We start from the raw sequence: 26,688 nt of genomic DNA on the forward strand, positions 1-26,688 counted from the left end.
TCAATCCCTACCACACCTGTCAATGGCAGGATCTACACCTCACTCATCACTGATGCACATACACTGCCCCATGACAGTCATTGGTGGATTTCAATGGTATGTTTGTACACCTCCCTCCATACTGCTGGGGTTGGCAAAGTATTCATGTCTAATGAGAATAGGGGCTCTATTTTTGTTACCTCCTCCTATTTCCCTTTCTTGCATCTTTCTTGCATCTTCCCTTGCCATACACCGCATTTGGAGTTCAGTAAGGCAAGTCCAGAAGCAAACCGGCAATTTAAACATCAAGATTGACTGTGTTTTGCTTAGTGATGTTGACCTGGACTGAAGCAGCGGGTGGAAACTGTGGTTTGTGCTATCTTTCAATAAAACTTAAATACAGTTTGGACCTTCCTAAATTCTCAGAAACCAAGTTTAAATGAATGTTTTCCTCGTCTCTTTCACTTTCATTATTATAACTTCCACCAGACATGCATCGAAATGTTAAAAAAAAGAAACAAATGTAAAACAATTATAGAAATGATGTCAGTAAGACAGAATAATGTATTTGTTAGGGTCTTACAAGCAGAAGAAGAACAAGCTCACAAACCTCTCTCCATTATTCCCATGAATTCTGTCTGTATCCTTATCCAACAACTCTCTCTAAATTCCTTCCTTAAGCAACACTTTTTTTAATGCAGTAGACCTGTCATCATGAACACATTCTTTAAAGTTGTTGGTTTCTGCTCGTGGTGGGAACAGGAACATTTGCAATTTAGAATATAGATTGTAAACAGGATCCTGACAGGATGTCTTTGTATGTTAGCACAGCCAAATCTAACTGAACGTGAACTTCATAATGATTTAAGTTAGGGTTGGGTTCATTGTGGTTTTTAATTCAAGTGGGCCCAGAAAACACTGAATCACATGCCCATGTCAGAATATTGGAAACTCATCTAGCATGTTCAACTTTGAAGGTTCCAGGCAAGTTCCATCTCAGTAGGAGTTCCTCCACACTGTCCTCTCCAAATTGTGAGCATGTTATGGTGAGGAATCTCTCGTATTAAAGGGAATAATAGGATCCATGTGATAGGCCACGAGTATTACCAGCCCCTAATATAGACCCAGCTATCTTTACCTAACACAACAGAACTTTGACGTTAATACTTTCAAACTGGTTCTTAAGCCAACGGAACACCCAAACAAATACTTGGCAAACATGACTGTTATAAGTCTTTCATATAATTGAATATCATTGCAAACCTGGAAAGTGATGCTTTGTACTCAGATGTTCAGGTCTTCAATGTAATGTTCCCCAGAATAGATTTCATTGTATCATCAGTAGTTTTTAGGTTCTGGATCAGTTGTTGTATTGGAGGAAAGTGGACTAGATGATATTAATAATTTAGTTAAAACCTTGGCTTGTAGATATAAGTTTCATACATACCTGTCGAGAGACGATTGTTTGTGGCCAATTGTGAAAAAGTGTATTCATGACATTACTTTTTAATATATTATTTAAGATGTAGGATATTGATTTTGCTGCAAACCGCTACCATATGTCACCAAAGTACATACAACAAATGTGCACTTCGCACAGTTTCTTTCCCAGCAGCCTCTGCTTTCACCTGCGTCCCCTTATGCTGAACTCATTCACATAAACAGCTACACGACTCACCTCCCACAGCGCTCTCCAGGCAACACTTACTCTGTGTGCACATGCACTTAGTATGCGTTTGTTTATACTGTACTTACCCCACCTCACAACCTGCCCTCCACCCAGCTGTTAGCGGTGTCGCAGCGGAGATTGATAAGTTGATGCTAACAGCTCTTTGTTTGAGGAGCCTCCTGGAGTGAGAGGAAAACACCACCTGCTTGCCACATGTCACTCAGTTCAAGAGGGGTTAAAACACACTAACATGAGCCTATCATTTTGACAATATGACTTATTTTAGCATTGACTTTTGATGATAATATAACTTTTAAATGTCATTTATTTATAAGACACTGTTGTGCTGGCTGTTGAAGACTGCCATATAATTTGTTAAAGGTCAAAGACATTGAGAACTGTGATATAGTCAAATATACAACAGAGATGACAAATGATTGCTCATTAGACATTTTGTTTGTCAGACAGTACTCACAATTTATTTGAAATACACACCGTGCCTCATACAGCGATACTCTCTTAAATGTGTCTTCATTTAAAAAAAACTAAAATAGTCAGCTCCAGATGCACTTTAAGAAGTGTTGTCATGTTCAAATACTATAGATATCTTCCAAGTTCAGAAATGAATTAACTGGCTGTGTTTTAATAGTCTGGCACATGCCCAAATATGGAGAGATGGCACACACAAAAAAAAAGCTGGGATCATTTTCCAGAGCATCAGTACTGGCTTGACCTAAAAATCTAAAAGCAAAATGTAAGCCAATCAGGAGTTAATCACACAAAATACCATCCACCAAGGGTTTGCATAGTGTCAATCATTGGACCAATAGCCTTTCTTTCATAATCTAATCATTACATTACTTTACAACATTCAAATTAAATGAAAAAAAGTAATACATTGTTTTATGTTCCTGAATTTTAAACTTGTTTCAGTTCTTTTGACAAAAGATTACTAACAAAATAAGTACTAATTTTGATTACAAACAAAAATGACTGGAAATCAGTTACATACAGTGGGGCAAAAAAGTATTTAGTCAGCCACCAATTGTGCAAGTTCTCCCACTTAAAAAGATGAGAGAGGCCTGTAATTTCATCCTAGGTACACTTCAACTATGAGAGACAGAATGGGGGGAAAGAATCCAGGAAATCACATTGTAGGATTTTTAATGAATTAATTGGTAAATTCCTCGGTAAAATAAGTATTTGGTCACCTACAAACAAACAAGATTCCTGGCTCTCACAGACCTGTAACTTCTTCTTTAAGAGCCTCCTCTGTCCTCCACTCGTTAACTGTATTAATGGCACTTGTTTGATCTCGTTATCAGTATAAAAGACACCTGTCCACAACCTCAATCAGTCACACTCCAAACTCCACTATGGCCAAGACCAAAGAGCTGTCAAAGGACACCAGAAACAAAATTGTAGACCTGCACCAGGCTGGGAAGACTGAATCTGCAATAGGTACGCAGCTTGGTGTGAAGAAATCAACTGTTGGAGCAATTATTAGAAAATGGAAGACATACAAGACCACTGATAATCTCCCTCGATCTGGGGCTCCACGCAAGATCTCACCCTGTGGGGTCAAAATGATCACAAGAACGGTGAGCAAAAATCCCAGAACCACACGGGGGACCTAGTCAATGACCTGCAGAGAGCTGGGACCAAAGTAACACAGGCTACCATCAGTAACACACTACGCCGCCAGGGACTCAAATACTGCAGTGCCAGACGTGTCCCCCTGCTTAAGCCAGTACATGTCCAGGCCCGTCTGAAGTTTGCTAGAGAGCATTTAGATGATCCAGAAGAGGATTGGGAGAATGTCATATGGTCAGATGAAACCAAAATAGAACTTTTTGGTAAAAACTCAACTAGACGTGTTTGGAGGAGAAAGAATGATGAGTTGCATCCAAAGAACACCATACCTACTGTGAAACATGGGGGTGGAAACATCATGCTTTGGGGCTGTTTTTCTGCAAAGGGACCAGGACGACTGATCCGTGTACAGGAAAGAATGAATGGGGCCATGTATCGTGAGATTTTGAGTGACAACCTCCTTCCATCAGCAAGGGCATTGAAGATGAAACGTGGCTGGGTCTTTCAGCATGACAATGATCCCAAACACACCGCCCGGGCAACGAAGGAGTGGCTTCGTAAGAAGCATTTCAAGGTCCTGGAGTGGCCTAGCCAGTCTCCAGATCTCAACCCGATAGAAAATCTTTGGAGGGAGTTGAAAGTCTGTGTTGCCCAGCGACAGCCCCAAAACATCACTGCTCTAGAGGAGATCTGCATGGAGGAATGGGCCAAAATACCAGCAACAGTGTGTGAAAACCTTGTGAAGACTTACAGAAAACGTTTGACCTCTGTCATTGTCAACAAAGGGTATATAACAAAGTATTGAGATGAACTTTTGTTATTGACCAAATACTTATTTTTCACCATAATTTGCAAATAAATTCATTAAAAATCAGACAATGTGATTGTCTGGATTTTTTTTTCTCATTTTGTCTCTCATCGTTGAGGTATACCTAGGATGAAAATGACAGGCCTCTCTCATCTTTTTAAGTGGGAGAACTTGCACAATTGGTGGCTGACTAAATACTTTTTTGCCCCACTGTAATTGTTACCTGTTTAATTTACAGTATTATTGACAGCATTTAACCATAACCTGACTAACAATTTAAACTAAAGCTTTAACTGACTCCACAATTTATATCTTTGATGCTTGACTATACATAAAGATACTAACGAAAATAAAGATGAGATAATCACTCATAACACCTATAATTGGAAGGTCATCACCCATGTGTAAGCCTGACATTGCATTTTTTGTGAGACTTTGGATCATAAACATATTTGAAGCCCTTACTTTGGTTAAAGTATATTGCAGTTTGTGTAGGGTTTACCAACTTCCCCAGGGGAAATACAAATGACCCCTGTGGGAATAGGGTCATTTTATAGAAAACCAGAAAAGTAGTTGCTCAAACAAGGCCCTTTTTGCTTGCAATGAGACACTGTGTGGTCCTATGAGATGAGATGAGATGCTATGTGTTATCCCCAGTGGAGTGGTCTTTTTTTTCTGCACTGCTCCAGGTCTTTAGAGAGCATTTTTACCTCAGCCCTCTGCTTCCAACGCTACATCGCAACAGACCTCTCACACACACACACACACACACACACACACACACACACACACACACACATAAAGACATGGCCGCCTGTCACTCTGTGAGTCTTCACATGTGACATTGCCAGCAGCTGTTTCTGTATGTTCTGCATACTTTATAATAGTGCATGTGTCTGTGCATATTCAAGTGTGTGTCTGTATGCGCATGTTGGTGCCATATGTCTTTTTCCCCAGATACAGCTTTATATCAGCTCTAGAAAGCAAAGGAACAGAGCCAAATGACTAACACTGTAAACAGGCACACATGCCATTTGCACAAACAGTAACAGAAGAAAAAAAACATATCTACCAATGAGGTTTTTTTTTTTTAAACGGGAAGAAAAAATAGGTTTTTATGCATGCATGTGTGATCCCATGTGGTTTTTCTACTTCTGGACCGTGACACTTTATCCGTCCTCTATTAGAATCCCTGAATCCAAACTTGTGGTATTCAATCATTTTGATTAAAAGCTGCAGTCTCTAACAGAAGTGTCGGGAGTGGAGCTGCACGGCGGCCCGCCACGTTTGAGAATTCATATATTTTCATAAACTTTTAACAATGTCAATGAGACACGTCTTCAATCTTTGGCCATGCGACGGCGGGGCATTCAATCTTTCTTTAGCTTTACGACAGAAAATTTGAATACAAGTGCAGTATTATTAATGTGACAGTTCATATGGAGGGCTTCATTGGGGGATTTGTGAGGTTTTCTATTAGTTTTGGAGACACTTGAAGCAGAGAAAGAAGGAAGGGGGAGAGGCACGCTCTGTTAGGTCAAACACAGCTGGAGGGGCCTTCGCTGCTAGCAGTGACGTTAACATTTTAATTTTGCACGCCCAATTAACAACACTAACTAACCAGGGACACTAATTTCTGCTGCGGCTTCAATGTTAAATTACCAAACACATTTATTATATCCAGTTGTAAGCTCTTATGTATTTATCATGTTGTGTTGCACCCCCACACTTCTCAATTGTTTTCATTGAATTGCAGTCAAATCAATATCTCTCTAATTCTGATTTATTCAGCGACATACCTATCTCTGCTCTGTTTTAAGTGGTTGGTTGAGAGATATCTCAACATATTGTGCAATCGACAAGACTGATTGTTCTACTTGAGTGGGTCAATCTTACCTTAACTAACTAATCCTATTACTATTACTTTTTTTGTATTAATCCTGATATCCAAATATATGTGAAAGTGGCTCACCAGTGGGTGATAGAAAGAGGATGACTTTGAGTGTTTCACATTCAGATTGATAGGAGGTTACATTTAGCCAGATGCAGCACAGTGCATCTGATTGCCCTTGATGCCGTAAAGAGCGAACCCTTGCTAACATGGAATGGTTCGTCAATGCCTGATCAATGCGTACTTCTTAAATGCATGCACGCTGGCGTCATAATCCATAACATTGGGCTGGGTAGAGCAGCACAGCACTATATTGAGTGTCTGTTGTCTTTGACACATCTTTGGTGTCATGGGTGGTGCCATCGAGGCGCCTGAGAAACAGGCCAGTCCTCATTCATATAGCTTTTATTACCGTTCTCTGGTTACCAACAATAATAATGCAGGGTATTTTATCAGCATTAACTTCACTGGTGTATATATCCATCTGTCAATATGACCATGCTCATATGTATTGGACATTGTTGCTTTGTGTGTGTGCATAGCTGTTTTTCTATTAAGGTTTTTTTATTTTTTAAACCTGATGTAATATTCATGTTACCAATATATATATATATATATATATATATATATATATGTCCGTTGATTTGAAATTCTAGATGGTACATGAATTTACAAGTGTTCAGAACCTATCTTCGTGTCTTAACTAATGTATTGCTAGAAGCTATTTCCATTGTGCATGGCCCTGACGCCAATAACTTATCCATGCCAAGACTGGCATGGGTTGGGTAGAATTCACTTAAATTAGGGTTAGGGTTAGCTAATCAAATTGTTATTTCAACGTAAAAGTCCACTTGCTTTTACTTTAATGGATAGAAAATGCAACTTGATTAGAATCGGTCTCATTTAGCACAAAATAAATACCTGTTTTCCCATTTGAACCCTAATAAGGGTCGTTGCTGTGGCCCCCAGCATTAGCAATGCTGATTTACTATCATCCGTGACTTAAAGGTTTCACCACTGTTCTCTGAATATGCACACACACAGCACTTCCATCATCCTCAGTCCATACAGTATGTCTAATAACAGCGGGTCATCCTACATACATCTAATGTTAAACCAAACCAGGACCAGAAGTAATAGAACTGTTCCAACCAGGACACATTTATGTTAAAAGGCCAGAATTATCCCCAAATATCCATGAAACCTCTGTTTATTTGTGTCTGCACCTGGGCATTTGAGTCTTGTTTTTCTTTGGTAGTGTCTGTGCTTGTTCCAGTTAATTGCACACTTGCACACAGCCTGTGTAATGTTTTTTTTGTTGGTTGCTTTGTGGACCCTCCCCTGCTCTGCGCTGAGTTTCTCTCAACCTCTGCTGTGTATCGCCGGCCTGTTGTCAGGAGAATGGATGGACTCCGTCCCCCCTAGCGAAAACCTGGCCAGACACCGAGCGCTAACCCACTGGATAACAGATAGACACAGACACCCCACATCCCTTTTGGGGATTTGATAGGGGACTCAGATTCTGCCTGTGTGTGTTGTGTCTGTGCGTCCACATGTGTGTGTTCCAAGAGCGATCCCATGGTCGTTTGTAACCCTGGCACTCTCATAGCACCTGCTGCCCAACCAAGGCAGCCTAGTAATGATGCAGACTGATGATGTTAATAAGAGGAGGTGCCCCCCTTGGCTACAGAGCTCAGGCTGGACACACATGCCCACTTATACACACACATACACACACATACATGCACAAACAAAATGAACACTTAAGCATTTTGTTACATTCCGTAGTCACGGTTCATCAGCGCATGCATACAGTATATTACATCCAGGAATCTTCAGGAAACCTGTTTGGTTTGTTCGAGGTGGGAGGTGGTGACCGAGCTGAGAAACACTACTTCCTTATCAGTACAGGGATACAGAAATAATAATGGAAATAGAAATGTGTTGGCGCGCGGCGGAAATCTTTCTGCTGGAAGGAAGAAAAAGGAAATTATCACACATAGTGATGTCTTCATGCATGTAGCAATACTCTGTCTCTTTTTATTTAAGAGATAAACATCAGTAATTGGTGGTTGATGTACAGTTTCCGGGCTGCATTCGCTACAGGTACATATATACAACCTCTTTTAATCTGTGTGTGCGCGGCGGGTTTCGTGGATTCCAATGTTTGTTCTCGAGAGCTTAATCTCTTCTCTCCGTCATGATGGTTCTGTGTAGGAAAAAGATGGCTGGAGCTTATTCCAGGTTGGTAGTTACTTCCTCCCTCGGCAGTGTCTTCCGGAGGAATTGATGGAGTCGCTGTGTTTATTCCGGCAATGTCAGCACAGCACACACACTTTCACTCTCTCTCCTTCTCTCACGAGGTAAACATATTTTGCAGAAAAGCTGACGGAGAGCTTGTTTTAACAACCTCAAGGTCAGCGAGTCAAAGCCTGCAGTCACCACGCCAGCCTCCCCGCGTGTCGCCGGCCAGTGTGTGTGTGTGTGTGTGTGTGTGTGTGCACACGTGTGTGTTGCAGCAGTATGGCATCTCCGTGGCAGATTTATACCTCACTGTGCACCTTCAATAATTCAATAACAGTGCCTGTGTCTCCTCCCCAGCTCTCAGTGTCATTATAGAACAGGGCTAAATGCCACCGGGCCTTCTCTCCGACAGTGTGTTTTCTACTGCAGAGCCACAGCGCACACACACACTCCGGCGTGCTCCTCTGCTGCCCCACTTTCACTCGGGCTCCCACAGCTTAGCAGGCTGTCTCCTGTTGCAAATGTTGCTCAAAAAGCTCGTCATGTTTCCAGCTCCAACCCGGTCATTTTAATGTCCTCTTCTACACGGACAATACTCCAGGACTGCTTTGACCATCATGAGCATCTAAGTGAATCAGATCCGCTCTTCCTTCACCTCCTTCATGGCCTGTCCATGCCTCCTCTCCTCCCCGCTCGGCGAGGCTGTTTGAACCCCCCTGACCTGGCTCATCGCCCTGCTTAGCTGAATTCTGGACATCCGTGACTCCTCCGGTATTACGGGGCTCCTTCAATCTCTCCCATCGATCCAGCTCCCCCTCTGTTGCTGTGTGCTTCAACCCCTCTCTGACCCGTCCTCGGCTGCCTCATAGTCCTGTCTAGTAATGTGCCCCCGTGCAATGCCCTCCCAGCGCGTGCTTGTACATGTGTGTGTTCGTGTGCGCGTGTGTTCTCCGCTGACCTGAGTGATGAGTGGTGACCCTCTGGCTGGCGCCTGGCGTCCTCCTCACTCCTATTGATTAGATCTGAGGTTTCATACAGTAGCCGCCTCACGTGACTCTGTCATTTACTGTCTCTCCTCTGTCTCCGACCTGTCTTCCACACACACACTCACACACATGCATTCATCCAGTCATCTACGAAGCATGCGTGTAAGCGATGAGTTTGTGCTTATCCGCTCTAACAAATGAGATAGAGGTTAAAGCACCAGATTCTACATAGTGTGTATGCACGCACACAGGCATCCGAGGAAAATGAGTTTAATTAAGCGACAACAGATGCAGCATGCTAACTGCTTGTATCGTTTAGCTTATAGCTAGAGAATGAATCAGCGGCGGAGTGAAGGATCAGAGAGAAAGCGAGGATACAGCTGTCGGTCTTAATGTACGTCTCAGGGTTTGATTTGATTTGATGGAGTGCGATCTTGCGAGTCTTTCATTTCTCAACGCGCCAGGTCGTTTCCTGCCCTCCCAGCCTTTGGTAAACAGCGTCCTCAGAAAAACCAGACCTTTTATGTGTGTGCGAGCCTCCTCCACTCAGTCTGTGCCACAGTAATGCTCAGGTTAAGTGTAGTTGCAGGCTATTATACATCATTAGGGTAAGTAAGGCTCAGGCAGCGCGGCAAGAGAAATGGACTCTTTCAGATGCTTCATTCTTCACCGGCCGTGGCTGAAATGGGACCTGACGTCACTTACACACACACACACATATATATGCACGTATGCTGGAACAAACAGCTGCACGGAGCGGGCAGCTAGCCACTTATCCAGTCAGTCAATCACAAATCACCCTGTCAATCAGGTGGTTTATAGAGGCTAAAGTCTCCTGATCGCCGCGAGTCAGTCAGTCCGGCCTGCCACTCTGCTCCCTCAGCGGAAAGTGAAGCGTTCCTAATGGATAGATGTGAGAGTTTTATGATACATGTTAACGCCAGCCACACTGGATTTAGAGTGTGGTCATTTCCTCTTAACCATGTCCAATTAGAGTCCGGCTGGAACACAAGTTAGATGTTGGTCTTTCAATCAAACAAGAGATTAGGCGTGCAGTGTGATAGATGGCATGCAATTTATTCCTGTAATTAATGTGAGAGTGAGTCAAAATGAATAGCATGTTTTTTGTTATTTATTTTTACTTTGATGCAAACCATCGCAAAAAAAAAAGGCTTTACGCAGATTTGTAATCTTTTTTTAGTAATTGTTTTGCAATGAAATTGTCTTAAGTATTCAGCATTATCGGTTTGTGTTTTAAACATCATAAAAGAAAGGTCAAGACACAAGTTGTATAACCTTCATGCTTAGCTTCAGGCCATAGTCATGTAGAAAAAGGTAAGATAAGATAAGACTTTATTCACCCCGAAGGAAATTGTTGTGCCAGAGTAACAGAGTAACAAAATACCACAAACACAATAAACACAGCAGAAAAAGAGCAATCAAACATCCACCGACAACATGAAACAACGATGGTCACACAATCAATGCAATCAGTATTAGCAGTATTTAGTAGTCGTAGTGCACAAATTAAAACGTAGTGGCAGTTACGTAATTGCACATTATCATAGCATTATTAATAATAATACTAATACTAATAATAATAATATAATATTGCACATAGTTATATATAGCTGTGAGTGTAATTGCAAGGATGTTAATTATATAGATATATTGCACATAGTGTTGGTGTGGAAGTTCTCAGTACCCTGTACTTAGGGGTGAAGAGTTAAAGAGTTTGATGGCCACTGGGAGGAAAGACCTCCTGTGGCGCTGTGTGGTGGTTATCGGTGACTGATAACTGAGTCTGTGGCTGAAAGTGCTCCGCATGCAGGGGGTGAGACCCGTTGTCCAGAATGCCGAGGAGTTTCCTCGGCATTCTCCCCTCCGACACCACTGCCAACGACTCCTGGTCCACTCCCAGGACAGAGCCTGCTCTCCTGATGACTTCACCCCGCTGCCCCAACACACCACAGCAAAGAAGATCACACTGGAGACCACCGAGTCATAAAACATCTGCAACATAGTGCTGCAGACGTTGAAGGACCTGAGTCTCCTGAGGAAATACAGGCGACTCTGGCCCTTCTTATATAGGGCGTCAGTGTTTTTACTCCAGTCCAGTTTATTGTCTATGTGGACACCCAGGAACTTGTAGCTGTCCACAATGTCCACATCCATGCCCACGATGGTAATTGGGCTTGGGGCGGTACTCCGCTTCCTGAAGTCAACCACTAGCTCCTTGGTTTTTGTGACGTTGAGCTGCAGATGGTTCTGACCGCACCACTCCACAAAACTGTCCACCACACTCCTGTACTCAGCTTCCTGGTCTCTGATGACACAGCCCACAATGGCAGAGTCATCTGAGAACTTCTGCAGATGGCAGGACTGTGAGCAGTGTCTGAAGTCTGATGTATAGACTGTGAACAGGAAGGGAGAGAGGACCGTGCCCTGAGGAGCGCCCGTGCTGCTCAGTATAATGTCAGAGGTGTTATTCTGTAGTCCTCGGTTATCTCTCCTTTAGCTTGTTGTATACAGTAAACGGGGGCCACAGAGGTGTCCCCTGCCCAGAGGATGGACCTCCAGCTGGGCTTAAAGACAGAGGCCAGCCGGATGGCAGAGCCACACAAACATGGAGGTGATAGATGAAGGAAGCCAGGAAAAAGACTAATTGTTCTCATTACAGAACAAATAAAAATCAATAGCTTTCAAAGCAAGGGGGGAGGTGGTAGTGGTCTTGAAGGGCACTGTAGTTATTGCATAGGAGTGGATTTTGTTGGAATTACAAGCGGTGGCGAAGGCGCAGTGGAACCGATCACATTTGAATGCTAATTCTGATAAAGGACAGTTAGATTAATAGATGTGGCGGTCCAGCACTGGGCCCCCCCCCCCTTCCATGAAGCAGTGGGGGTGTTAGAGATTGAAGTTTTAAATGCAATTAAACGAGAAAACACAAGGCAGAAAAAGCAGGAAATGTCATTACCAGGGGAACATATTTTACACAGGCAATTACGAGGTTAATAAATCTTCAACATCCCCCCTTAAAGTCCTCATATATTTGTTCAGGAATCTTGTTCTTGTATTTTTGTTTAATTGGCTATGCAGAAGGTCTGCATCGAACACACACACATATACAGGCACTCAGATGCAATAGATTGTTATACATGAATTCCCTTGAGGTTCAGTCTTATCGAAAACCACAACATAAATAACCTTTACAAATGCTCTAACTTTTGCTTAAACCCTTTTCAGACAAAAGTAGTCTAGTAGTCATCAGTATGTCCTCACAAGTGTAGCTAAATCAACTGCAACTCTGGTGTGTGTGTGGTGTGGTGTGGTGTGTGTGTGTGTGTGTGTGTGTGTGTGTGTGTGTGTGTGTGTGTGTGTGTGTGTGTGTGTGTGTGTGTGTGTGTGTGTGTGTGTGTGTGTGTGTGTGTGTGTGTGTGTGTGTGTGTGTGTGTGTGTGTGTGTGTGTGTGTGTGTGTGTGTGTGTGTGTGTGTGTGTGTGTGTGTGTGTGTGTGTGTGTAGACTTCTAGAGCAGCTCTCACTCACTTGCTGACCTTTGGTTTGCTGTACATACAAAGTGAGAGCATGGGAACAGTGCTCATGCTGTATACACTTTTCATGTAAGGAGAATCAGCATCTAATCCATCACAAACTTTACAAAAAAGTTCACAAGCACTTTTAAAAACTTCTAAAGATGAATTTCAACAGAGAAAAAATCAGTCAAATCAAATAAATGTATTTTTTATAGATGTTTCAAATTGAATTTGTGGGAAAATTAGTTTTACTACGAGGTTTCAAATACTGAACTAGTCGGCCCTGTAACACGTCCATGCCAATCTCCTCAGACTTTCCTCCCTGTCAGGTTGTCTTCCTCTGATTTAGCCCGTCTCACAGCCGTAGGGACACCACACTGTATGATAGAAATTCAACAGTGAAGCAAATTGGCAGAGCCACAGAGGGCGGATCGACAGTGAGAAGACAAGCCGGAAAGGAGGCGGAGTGCAGAGGAGGCAATGTGAAAGATAGAGCGAGATGGAGACGACGATGATGGAGGGAGGGAAAGAGAGAGGCTGCGCTGGTTTATATAACATCTCCACCATGGTCTTTGGCATGCATCAGGGGGCTGAGCCATCAATCACTCCATCTGTGTAAAATCACGAGCTGACTCCAATATTGCTAAATATTTATACTGTCACATACACACAGGCGTGCAGATGAAAAGAGTCATTCATTAGGGCCTTCTCAGGCCTGTCAGCCTGGAGATGGAGATTAGAGAAGCAACCTCCCACCGCGCCTGCCTCTCCTCTCGCCGAGCTCCTCAGCCCTATATATAGAGCCATCAGGACGATAAATATCTCCAGCATGCCTGTGTTAGGTAAATACCCAGTAAATATGGCGGGGAGGATCCAGGCTAAGCCAAACAGACCTGGGTGAACGTGAGTGTGAGTCGCTGAACACAGAACAACAGGGGGTTGTCATTAAATCTATTGTATGGGTGTACTGTATGGATGGTCAGGCTTTGATTTAGTAGGCATCAGTGATGATTAAACAAAATAAAAATAATGGCTGTTTCAGCAAGACAACAACCATTAAAGGTCCCATGTCATGGCCATTTCTTCTGATAATAATTCCATTGTTGAGGTCTACTAAAATAGATTTATATTGTGTAATATCTCTGTAAAGTATGTGTATTCACCGGTATTCACTCTGTCCTAAACGGCTTGTTGGAGCTCCTGCCTTTAATACAAAACTAAAGTCAGTTTTCAGCATTACTTTGCTTCTTATATATATCTGTCTTTGCAAATCCCTTTGTTTTGAGTCTACAACGTTTGTGATGTACTCAGAGGATTATGTCATCGGGTTGTGTTAATGTGCATCATTTGGGATACAGTGTGTTGGGAGCTTGACCCAGCTTGATTTGAATGGAAGTTCAACACAACATTTCCGGAATACCAATTGAATGTGTTTTATTGCCATCAATGTTTAATGGGTTTGAATCTGTTGTAGTTGCTCCAAAGACTTTACCGGACCCTATATTCTGAAGAGGGTTATGGTTAGAATGGCTTTGGCATTTGCTGAAACTTTTTGTATCGTCATTCAAAAACCTGCAATTGCGTGTGCAAACAAAGTAACCATTGTTTGTAAAGAATGTACAGAAAATAAATACCTTGATCGAGAAGTGTCTGGGAAAATATCGGCTGTTGCATTGTCTGTTTAAAAAAGTTAGAGAGGTTGCGTAATGCAGCCGCACACATTCTGGAAGGTAGAGGGGGGATCTGGTTGTAAAGCTATATGACTATCTTACAGCCCTTTCAGTCAAGCCTACTGATGCCTTAATGCCCTCGATTCACTTACATTGTCCATTGATCAGTCCAAAACCCAGGGTAACAAACATCATACCTTAAAAGCTTTAGCCCGGAACTTTATGTATTTTGACTATAATGTTTGACTGTTGGTTTCAGCTCCTATAGTCTACAAAGGAGACAGAACAAATGTGTTTCTATTCATGTAATTTCTACGGAAAGGAAAACCTACAGTATATCAAAAGATGTGTCTCACTTTTTCAAGTCAGTACAAGAGGTTGAATACTGTTGGAGCTAAAATAATTGGTCAATTATTGTTGAGTTGATACATAATCTTTTTAAATGTTGTGTATTACATTAACATCCAACATTTCTTTGTGTTTTGGATTGTTGATCAGACTAAACAAACTAGTTGATGATGCCAACTCTCTTTGATTATTGCTCTCTGTACTGAAATCTTCCTTAGCTCACTGTCTCTGTCTCTTTCTCTAGATGTGTCTTTTATCCTCTGACTCCCCCAACCCATTATGGCCTCCTCCATTTCTCCACCCATTTCTTTTTCTATATTCTGGAGGAAGCCATTATGTTGTGACTTTCCTTTCTTTCCGTCTCGACGGACCTTAGATCAGTGCCCTGGCCAGGCCTTGGGAATAAAAAGACACCAGCAACATCATCTTCACACTGTAATTACGAGAATGGGGGAGAATGGGAATTTTTTGATTAGCAAAAAAGCTTTGATTCTCAAACTCACATCCATAATGAATCATTAAATCATGGGAGAGTGAGCGAGACGGGTAGATAGGGTGACACAGTAAAAGAAAGACGGAGGGATGGAGGGATGAAGAAGGGAAAAGCTTATAATTATCTGCAGAAGTTTGACATGCCCAGTAAATCCACGAAGATGTCTGACATGGCTAATTAAAGTAGCAATCAGAGGTCCACCTCCAGAGATCTTGAGAGAAAGACAAGAGAGTTGGAAGAACGAAAAGAAAAGGCTAGAAAGAGGGCCTAATGGGGAGAAGGGGAACATGGGAAAGAAGGGTGTTGTGATCTTCATCAACCATCCCTCTTGTATTCCTGGATGAGGCTGTTAGGCCCTGTGTCCACATGGTGTCAGAAAGGTGTTGGCAGGGCACCTCCTCCCAGTGCTTCATCAACGAAAACGCTCCCAGCGCTTTTTAGAATTCCATGGCATTATCTCGACAAAGTATCACAGCGTTTTATGACAGATTAGCACCGCCCTCTTTGATTTCAATATTTTTGTGAGACTATCTATTTGCTTCCCTTTTGTTACCATAACAACCGCGAGGAAGACCATCCACCTGCACGATAAAAGCGGCACTGGAGACATTTGTCAGCTCGTATGATCCGCTCAAACAAATGAGCTCCCCGGTCTATGGTCTGATGGTCTGAGCTCCATCTGCAGCGGATCTTGGAAACAACCCACAAATAGTACGACATTGGTCACATCTGGCTCGTCATGTTTACAGTTGAAATGGTGCTGGAATCTTCTGATTTGCGCACTCGGTGACGGAACCGGCAGCCATCAGGTGTTTGAGGCCTTTCAGCATCAGACGCCCTCTCACTGGCAGCCCCGCTGAGGTCGATCAGGCCTCACTTTGTGCAACTGTGGCAACCTCCCACACGTGTGCTCCTTTTATCCATAGCCAAACAGATGAATTCCCAGCAGCCTCTGTGTTGCGGTGGATGGCGCTCGTCTTCCCTGTGATGCAAACTGTGCTGGATAAACAAGCCTTCATACTTAACCTTCTTAATTTGAAAGTCCCCTCCATCTGGTCCTCCCAGGGAGCTGTTAGCACTGTTAGCTTGTTTGGTTACTCCCTGAGAACAATGTTTACACTCTTGGATTCCATTTACAAATTCTTTAACTGGATCCTGAATTGATTTCTCAATCTAAGTTTCTGTTTCCCTTTTTTTCTTTTGTGACAATTTGGTGTACTTAATTTGTGCTGTACTGTACCATATTGTCATGTAGTCACTGGTTTCAGGACTCACACAAGCTCTCCAAAGGATGGATGAAAATTGAACGTGTGGTGGGGATGGTTTCCCAAATGATTGTATTTTTTTTATTTGCTCCCCCTTTCACCTTTCTCTCCGTCTGTCTCTTGCTCCCTCTCTGGGGGCGGCATACCCCCGGGGGACATGAGGTAGATAGAGTTAGTGTGGACCAGATTATACTTACACTGGGTCATCCTCTGTCAGCAGAAAAAGAGCTGAGAGCAGGACACTGACCCGTGTTCCCTCTGACCACTGTGTGTGTGTGTGTGTGTGTGTGTGTGTGTGTGTGTGTGTGTGTGTGTGTGTGTGTGTGTGTGTGTGTGTGTGTGTGTGTGTGTGTGTGTGTGTGTGTGTGTGTGTGTGTGTGTGTGTGTGTGTGTGTGTGTGTGTGTGTGTGTGTGTGTGTGTGTGTGTGTGTGTGTGTGTGTGTGTGTGTGTGTGTGTGTGTGTGTGTGTGTGTGTGTGTGTGTGTGTGTGTGTGTGTGTGTGTGTGTGTGTGTGGTGAGAGCAGGACACTGACCCGTGTTCCCTCTGACCACTGTGTGTGTGTGTGTGTGTGTGTGTGTGTGTGTGTGTGTGTGTGTGTGTGTGTGTGTGTGTGTGTGTGTGTGTGTGTGTGTGTGTGTGTGTGTGTGTGTGTGTGTGTGTGTGTGTGTGTGTGTGTGTGTGTGTGTGTGTGTGTGTGTGTGGGTGGGTGTGGGTGGGTGTGGTATAAACTGTACTTTCACCTTTTGAACCCTTCCCAGCTCAATCTACACAATCCTACAATATATGTTATTTTCCGGGTTGTTGGGTGTTATTCATGTGTATATATATATACAGTATATATATATATATCTTGTTTGGTATCTTGGATGAAGTGCCTTGGTTTATCAGTGTTCACCAAGCATTCTTGTTCATTTCTACGTCAGGTAGCGATTTCCTGTTAGTAATAAGGTATTACACAGAGTGTTACACAACACGTCTTTTAGTTATTTTTAATTATTTGTGGTTAAAATTACTGTCAGTTAAATCATACTGAAATTATCTTAAGCTCTTATATCATTTCCACCCAGACATGTCATGCTCATGTGAGGCTAGACTGATCTTTTGGGTTTTCTGAAAACATGACTAATTATTTCGACAGTTATTTGTTTTCCTCTAAACCTTGGTTACATTTAGCCGGGAATGTCTCACCATGTTGGCTTGTACTCACCCAAAATCACCCCCAGATCTGTGCTCATACATGATGCATCAGTCTGAATATTGCAAACATCATTTATCCTCTTAGCTTCTAATACTTGGCCCCCCGGGACAGTGAAGAGAACAGGATAAAAGCATGTAGGGAAACACATTATGGGATGTTTCTGAGATGTATAGCTTTCCTGCCAGACTCAAACTTTACTCTTTATGGTGGAAACCTCCAAATAAAGAAAGGGACTATAAACTTTAGAAAACACTTCACAGGAACCAGGAAACCCGATTAAAAAACATAAATCGCATTACTTCCTGTGTGTCAGAGGACTTTTTTGAAGAGTCTTTATGAGTGTGTTTTAAATGTGTTACCTCTACTGACAGAGAATAACTACCCTGAGCAGATTATGTAAAGGATATTCTCTCTCTTTTTAACGTCTGACCAAAGTCACCGATGGCTTAAAATTGGCCTTCAGAGCCACCATATCGGTGTCGCAGCCCAGAAGGCCCCCTGTCAGTCGGTGCCCTCATTCTCTTGTGTTTATTCGTCCTTGGGGTGTGTTCAGTGCGTCTCCATCTCTCTCTCTGCCCGTTCCACCCGCTGTCAATCTGGCCGCCGTATAATTGGTTGTTTTTTGGTCGTCCGGCCTGTCCTCCCTGGCGTTGATTCATAGCGTTTGTAAAGGTGACAGTAGCGGCTGTCCCTACCAGACAAAGTAGAGCCATCACTAGGCAGACCTCAGCTGACCTGCTAGTTTGTGCAAACACACACACACACACACACACACACACACACACACACACACATAAAGAGACACTCATACACACATATGAAACACATGCAGCTTCGCCTGAGGCCTCACAGGGGAGGAGAGGCAGGTAAGGTCGACATGTACACAGACAAATGCACACGCACACACACATACTTTAAAAGGGAATATGTTCTGCGAAAAAACGATTCAACCTGTCATTTTTTTATAAAAATAATTACCTAATATACTCATCCAGGGTTAGAGATTGAGGGGGTAACGGGCGAAAAGGCTTCAGAATGCTCCTAACATATTTATTGAGAGGTAGAAATGGCCATTATCTCGAATGTATGTAGTATTCAAAGTAATTATGGTCTTCACATGGCTCCTTTCTGCCTAAACATACTTTCAATGACTCGACAATTCCTATAGCAATATCTAAACATACAAACAACTCATAAAATACACAATGAATGAAACAGAATGCATGCAAATCCAAACAAAATAAGAATGTATTTGTTAGTGAACATTGCATACAATCGTTGACGCAGTTCAATTAATCAACTTTTTTGTTAAAGTGGAAAAAACACATTTAAAGACATTAAATACATAAAAACATGAAGATACAGGCTCATATGCAGGCCTCTCCCTGGTGACCTGGATACTCCCAGAACTGACACTTTATCTCCTTAACAGTGTCACCTTGAAAAGCCTGCCCCAGTGACACACACACACACACACACACACACACACACACACACACACACACACACACACACACACACACACACACACACACACACACACACACACACACACCAGCTTGTCTGTAAATATCCCCCCACAAATAACAGCGATATGTGTCTGTCAGGTTTATGGGTCTCCACCATGCTCTTTTTAAGGCTCCGGCTTCATATCTATAATTGAAGGTAATCGGCTGGTAAAAGGATAGTAAAGGGTTTTGCGCTGTCGTTAAGTATTGATCATAAGCGCTGGCTTGTTCATGGTCCTGCCATTGACCTCGTAATTGATTTGGTGATCATCTTTTCTCTCCCCTCTGTCGTGTTTGATATTTGACTTTGCTTGCTGTAGTGTCTCCAGATGTCTTTTTCTCCCATGTTTGTGTCCTTCTATCCTTGTAAGAACCAATTAGGATGTAGTGTGCTGTACATGCAGGTTAAGTCCAGAGTTGAATTTAGGTTTATGGATTACAACCAGTGCCATGTCCTCACAAGTGTTACAAGTCTAACAAGTAGGAGGCGTGTGTGCACTTGATTACATGTGCATGTGCAAGCGAGCTTACATTTGCAGCGATCTGACCCGTGTTCCAGCGGGTGTAATTGATTGTGTGTGTGCCGGTGTCTCTGTGTTAAGGTTAATTTCTCTAACTGCTGGTAAGTGCTGTCTGACCGCTCCCCTGGCGGCCTCTCTGAGCTGAAGTAATGCCACTTAGAGGCCCCGAGCCCCCGCCGCCGGCCAGCCCATTGATCCGCGGATCAATAATTGCATCTGTACACGTTAACAACACACACACTGGTGTAAAGCAAGCAGTCGCACTGCACAAACGGTTAGCAAACTGCAGGCCAGGGATCATCTGAGGGTGCTTAAAGAAGTCTCCAGCACAATCAGGTTCTGTTATTTCAGCGTCATTTAATTGATTTGACATTAACCCACATGGAGAGCTCATATCACTATTACATCTCCACGCCGTGAAGACAGTTCTCCTGACATTTATTTTGTCTGATCAATGTTGAACACTTTAAACAAGACAGTGACAGCAAAGCAGAGACTACAAGAAGAATAGGCACATGGGGATTTCAATGTTATCTTAACTACAGAGCTGCCAATTGGTTGGATCGATTATTTGATCAGGAGAAAAAAAAAGCCAACTCTTTTCACTGTTGATTAGTTGTAATTATTGATGCAGACATGTTTGATAAATCCTCTCAAACATGGAGATTTCCATCTCATGTGAGCTGAAAGTGAATGTTTTTCAGTTTTGGATTGACAAATGTCGACATTTAGAGACATCTTCTTGGTCTTCGAGGAAAAATCACTTTTGACCCTTTTTGACGTTTTACACAGATTAGCCGAGAATGAAAATAATGGGTGGGTTGCAGCACAACTATAGCTTTGCTTTCCTTCAGCATTTCTAATCAGGTCTATTTCTGGGACATTCACTTTTAGAACTGTAGGACTGTTTCGATGACTGCCATGATTCTTAGCAACAAGATCTGACATTTAAATTCACTTTTGATGGCGATTTAACAAATATAGCTGTCGTGTTTCCACAACATCCCTGACCCTAACCCTTGAATGTCCAGATCAGGTCATATGGATAGAGAAATAAATAGCGTCAAGCACTATGATCCGATCTGAATTACCATTCATTAAATTCATATAATAGGTACTATAAGCTTTATAGATGTGTATCCTTACTCCCTAATTCAGTTTTAATAAGGCTTTCCTGTCATCTGGAAATCAAAATGACATCACCGCTTGTCTCTGCAAGCCTCTCTTCCTCCTGTTGTTTTATTCCTCTCAGGGAGCCTCCATCTTGTTTCAGATCTCAGCCAATAAAGCAGCCTGCCTCTCTCTATCTCATCCTCTCTCCTACTTCCTGTTAAAGGAATCAGTCAGTCAGAACACTCAGAACACATATTAAACAGGCATCAGCCTCTCGCCGGGGCCAAATCACGCTGTTCAAATGTTGTTCTTCCACCGGGAGCGCAGGACAACTGAAGAGATGGGATCTGCAACATTAACTTGATTCACGGCTGCGGCGACTGAGTGACACGCCATAAACCTCAGCGGGCCGCCGCCGGGTCCCGCCGACAGCACCCCACAGCTAATATGACACACACTAGCAATGCGTAGCCTTACCACCCCCACAGCAATACACACACACACACACACACACACACACACACACACACACACACACACACACACACACACACACACACACACACACACACACACACACACACACACACACACACACACAAGCAGGGACTGCCATATACATACAAATACATTTACTAGCATACACCAGTTAAGCCTGACATTAACATCCACCCACATATTTACACATACATGAATTCAGAGTCACATAAATGTGTACATATATCTGGCAAAACCAAACTTTACGGAGCTGAACATACAAATATTGTCAGGAGTTCACACACCAAAACGCCCCCTGTGTCTTAAAACACACATATATATACAAACAGGCGGTATGATAATGCAGCAGAAACTGCACAAATTGGAGTTATTGTCCTCTCACAACGACCTCTCGGCTCGCAGCGTTTTGGCGTAGGCAGTTAGCATGGGCCCTGTAGCTCTGTGTAAATAGGTAACCTCTCTGCTGCTCAACATGCCAACTTCCTCCAGCTGCCTTCGACAGTGCCGACTCCCTCCACACACTAAGTACTGCAGTTGTCACTTGAGATACAAATAGCACAGTCCGAATTGCTTTTTTCTACACAGACTTGTTGCCTGTAGTCACAGTGAATGTTTCTGGTTAAAGAAATGTACATTGTTATCTTGTACAACATGTGTAAGGAGGGTAGATAAATAGAGACACATTTAGATTCATAACGTGACAATTGAGACAAAAACAACAGGCAGACCTCAAGTCTTTCTCCTTAGGCCCAAAATCAGGGAGTTTTAGCTAAATAGTTTTTTAAAATAATGTTACGTTTGAATGCAATATTACCATTATATCAATCAGAACAAGGCTGTACAGTACTTACCGACACAAGTCCCTCTTTGTCATCTATTTCATCAGTTCTCCTTTACTCCTTTAAGGAGACCAAAGATATAAAATAACAATTTTTTGACTTTCCCAATATTCATTTTTCTTCTGTGACATGTAGGTTTGTAAATGATCAATCATTTGTTAGGCCAGTTATGATTCAACTCAGTAAACACTGTCCTTCTTTTCAGTCTTTGTGAAAAGAGATTTTTAAGTGGCTCTCTTTTGCCCACTGTTCTCTCGTTTTTAACTACTCCCTAAAATAAACCTAGCAATTGTAGAGAGGTGTGCGTGTACACGTGCAGTTGTCTTTCAAATAACAAGTTCTTGTTTTTTTACTTGTTCTGATGATATTATATGCTAAAGCATTAGCTCAGGACAGATGTATATACAGAGGGATGTCACCATACCTTTAATACGAAACGTTTTATAACAGACAAACTGTAAAGCATTAACCCATCACTGTACCCTGTATGCAAGGGCTGGTTTGCTTTCACTAACTGTACGGAGGCTCAGTCACTGGTACATTTGTATATACAAAGCCATGTTAGGGAAACTTCCATCTTATATCTGCTCCCTGATCTCACGGAGAATTGTAAGTGGCTACTGCCTGAGATCGAATGCAGTGGTTTTATTAAATGTGCCAACTGCTAGGACTGTCTTAGGGAAGACTGCTTTTAGATGCAGCTCCTCTGTCTTGGAATAGTCTGCAAATTAAATGGAAACTGAACAATCTGGTGCCACTAAATGTTTTTAAAGCTCGGTTGGATGCTACTCAATCGGAAGCTGTTGGTACCTATTTATGTGGATAATTATGTAAATGATGCTGTATGATGTCCTTTTGTTGTTCTGTTTATGTTGTTATGTTTCATGTGGAACTACTTGAGCAGGTCTCCCTTGGAAAAGAGATCAATGATCTCAATGGGATTTTATCTGTATAAATAAAGGTTTGAAATGAAATGAAAATACACTCCCCTATTACAATTTGCATACTGGTTTTCTCTAATAATTATTTTGTCGTTTTGGACCTGCTTCCAATGCAAAGTACTTGGTGCCTAGAAGGTATAGAAAAGAACAGAAACCCCTGTGTTTGGTGTTTAATTGATAACTTGAAGGCTCGTTTGAGTTCTTAGCTGGATCTACGAGCTACATTTAACTCTTTGGCACACAACTTAACACCTTCACCTTTGCTTACAGTCATTTTCTAGACACTATCATCTCCAGCTCTTCATATTAAGAGAGCATCTGCACAAGACGCAAGTTGTTGTTACTGAAGGACTAGTGGTCCAATAAGAGCAAGAGTCGAGTCTCTGTGCCTGGACAGGCCACAGTTGGGTCAGATACTGTTCGCCGCACAACTCTGACTTTCTGATCACATTGTCAACCTTGGGAGCGCAGGACATTAAATGTCAGGGGGAGATAGGAGTATCAATGATTGATGACTTTGTTCCTGTATGTACTGAGGGATCTGTGTGATCTCATCGCTGCCCTGGGGGGTAAACCTTGTTCCCTTTCGAAATGTCAACTTTTCAGGAAATGAGCTAAAAGCAACAAAAGTTACTTTGTTCTATCCATGTTTTTCAAGAGAGATTTGGATACTTTAAAGTGTTTCATGGACCTAAGCATGTGTAGAATCGGCGCACTTTGAAAGGCAAATCTTAAGTCGACAATAAATACTGCATATGTGGGTCCATTTATTCCGTGCGGGCTTCCATGTGGTGCGAAAACAGTCCCCTCTCCACTGTCTCAAATTCCAATTGTTCTGCATAGATTAGCCTATCTGTGTGTGAGCCAGGCGCTGTTTAAACACTGGCATTTCTAACACTGTTCCTATCACCTTGGAAACGCTATGGCAACCTGTGATCTGAGAGGGCACAGTGTGGCTCAATTAGCACCAGCCTTGTCTCACCACCCTCTCCCCCCCAGCTTAATATCTCCATATTCTGTCTCCTTTCAAACATTAAGTGACACAAACATGTGACGTGTTACATCACCTTTTTGTATCAACTCCTCCACACTGTGGCCTTTCCCTCACAGTGATGGATGCACAGACGTAGTAATGTGTGGTTACCAAGAACATTAAGAGAGAGGCTGAACATAAACTGCCCTGTGTGATACCGTTTATGCAGTGATTTTTGCTCTGTTTGATACGATCCTGATCATCCTGGCATTAAAGAAAATCCCTCCTATATCTCATTTGAGTTTCTTTTATCTTTTTCTATTTTTATTGACTGTAAAAAAAGACATGCCATGACTTAATGACGATATGCAGGGTGTTAAGGGTACTCACCTTAATCATAGTGTTAATTTTGTTAACGAAAGCTACGAGAAAACACGTTTGTCGATTACCTTTTATTCTACTAGACAAACCCGACAAACAAAATGGCCTTGAACACCAACTTAGCTAAATTACTTGATATCATCAAAAATAACACTCTATTGGCAAAAATGTGACACATAAATGTCAAATGTCTCTCTGTATTTCAGGCATTGTGTCCAAGTCTTTCGAGTGCCGTCTGAAGGGTCAGGGGGCCACGTTTGTGGAAACAGAAGCCATGGAGTCCCCGGTGCACATTAAGGGCTCTGATGGCGCCTGCCACGATGACTCCATCCAGCAGGTCATCATCATCCAGGGCTACGGCGGCGGGGAGGTGACCATCGACCAGGCGCTGGAGCAGTCTGCCGCCGCCACCCTGCAGACCCTGGCTATGGCCGGCCAGGTGGCGGAGGTTCTCCACATCACAGAAGACGGACAATTCATCGCCTCGGGCCGGGAAGTGGCATCGGGGGGGGCCCACCTGGCCGGGGGCAGCACCCAGTACGTGGTGCTGGAGTCGGGGGAGGCCAGGAAAGAGCTGCGGGCCGTGGCCAAAGGAGGGATGGGGGTCCCAGGACAATGTCACATGGTCTCAGAGTCCTCCACAGCTCTGGACGCTCTGCTTAGCGCCGTCAGCGAGATGGGGCATCACGAGGAGCAGCAGGAGGGGGCTTCCGCCGTTGATCACGAGTCCCCTGAAGTCGCCGAGGCGGTGCAGAGTGTAGAGCAGCAGGAGAGGGAGCAGGAGGAGATGCAGGCGAGGGGCCGGGAGGAGATGCAGGAGGTGCTGCAGCTCGCCGCCTCGCAGATGATGAAGGAAGGCCTACACCAGGTGATCGTCAACGACGAAGGGACGCACTACATCGTGACGGAGCTGGACAACTGCACCCTGCAGGTGGAAGGAAGCATGTATGGAGAGGTGGGGGGGGGTGAAGAGGTGGTGCAGCATTCGGAGCCGCAGGCTGGAGAAGAGATGGTGGTGTATCTGGATGGAACCCCTCATAATATCGTTCTGGAAGGGTAGAGGAGAGAAAATTCCACTTAATGTTTGATCTCAGTTCTTTTTTTTATTCTGTTAATGCCTCTTTTTTTCATGACTTTTAAACGTTGTATTCTTTTACCTCTTGTGCTATGCTAAACTCAGGTCATTTATTCAGAGGGACACTCTTTGGTGCTGTGTTACTTCCAAACTTTTCAACCACCAAGACGTCAATAACCACTCAATGATTAATGCATTGCAACGAAAGAAAATAAAATTATTTCCGCCTAAAATATTATTTTCTCAAAGGTTCTCTCTAATATTCTTAGTCAGTACAAAGAAAAATACGTTTTCTGCTTGTTGTCTCCTTTATGATACCTTTCTTTAACAGTACCTTTAGTTTTGTGCAGATGGTAGAACCTTGACTGAGACACAATAGTGTATTAATTGTTTCTACTTTCTATTATTTCCTTTATTCACATCCTTTGTAGGTATTGTTTATTGCTGAGAATGAACTTGGATTTAGAAATATGAAAAACAGATGATTTATTATAAAATGAAGCTGATGTACATTAAAACATTTCTAACACCCTTCATCTGTTGGGAAACCTCTAAAAAACATAAATGCAATTTCATTTCTGACAATAAAGATTGATTCTAGTTTTTAACAACCGGGTCCAGATTATTTTATCAGTACTATTTACACCGTTACATGTACACTATGGGCGACACGCACACATCAGCTGAAGGCTCCCATCATGCTCGCTGATCACTAACAGTCATTACCATCACCATTATCATTATCGTCATCATGATCGCCATCATCCTAATCGTCATCCTCTCTCCTCTCAGGCCCATTCTGTTTCATTGCATGCAACACACTCATCCTTTTTCCCCACAGCAGTATTCAGCACTGGAGGGAGAATCAATATTCATTTAGGCCCCTACACAGGCCCCCGCTTTCTGATGGAGTGAGTGGGAGAGCAGTATGACGGCTGCAAACACAACGGCCAACCGCTGAAAGTGGAGAGACAAAGCACTCATACGCACGGAGGGCATCAAAAGATCATCCCTTTAACACACACACACACACATGTGCCAAGGTGGGCTGCAGAGGGAAAGCGATGGAGGTGGAGTGAGCAGGAAAAAATGAGAGGATTACAGATGGCTGTTGAGAGAGGTGAGGCCAGAGAGAAGTGAAAGAGCGGTGAAATCCACAA

The 26,688-nt window shown here is 42.9% G+C and overlaps 1 protein-coding gene across 1 annotated transcript in view; it reads left to right on the top strand.

Moving 5' to 3' along the window:
• znf407 (zinc finger protein 407) overlaps positions 1–26,266 on the top strand; it is a 145,260-nt gene extending 118,994 nt beyond the window's left edge. The window contains exon 10 of the mRNA XM_071206044.1: positions 24,660–26,266. Within this exon, the coding sequence (XP_071062145.1) occupies positions 24,660–25,513 (854 nt within the window). The 3' untranslated portion in view covers positions 25,514–26,266. The remainder of the gene's footprint in view (positions 1–24,659) is intronic.
• The last annotated feature ends 422 nt before the right edge of the window (positions 26,267–26,688 follow it).

This window comes from Pseudochaenichthys georgianus, chromosome 16 (genome assembly GCF_902827115.2).
Source record: "Pseudochaenichthys georgianus chromosome 16, fPseGeo1.2, whole genome shotgun sequence".
Classification (NCBI taxonomy): domain Eukaryota; kingdom Metazoa; phylum Chordata; class Actinopteri; order Perciformes; family Channichthyidae; genus Pseudochaenichthys; species Pseudochaenichthys georgianus.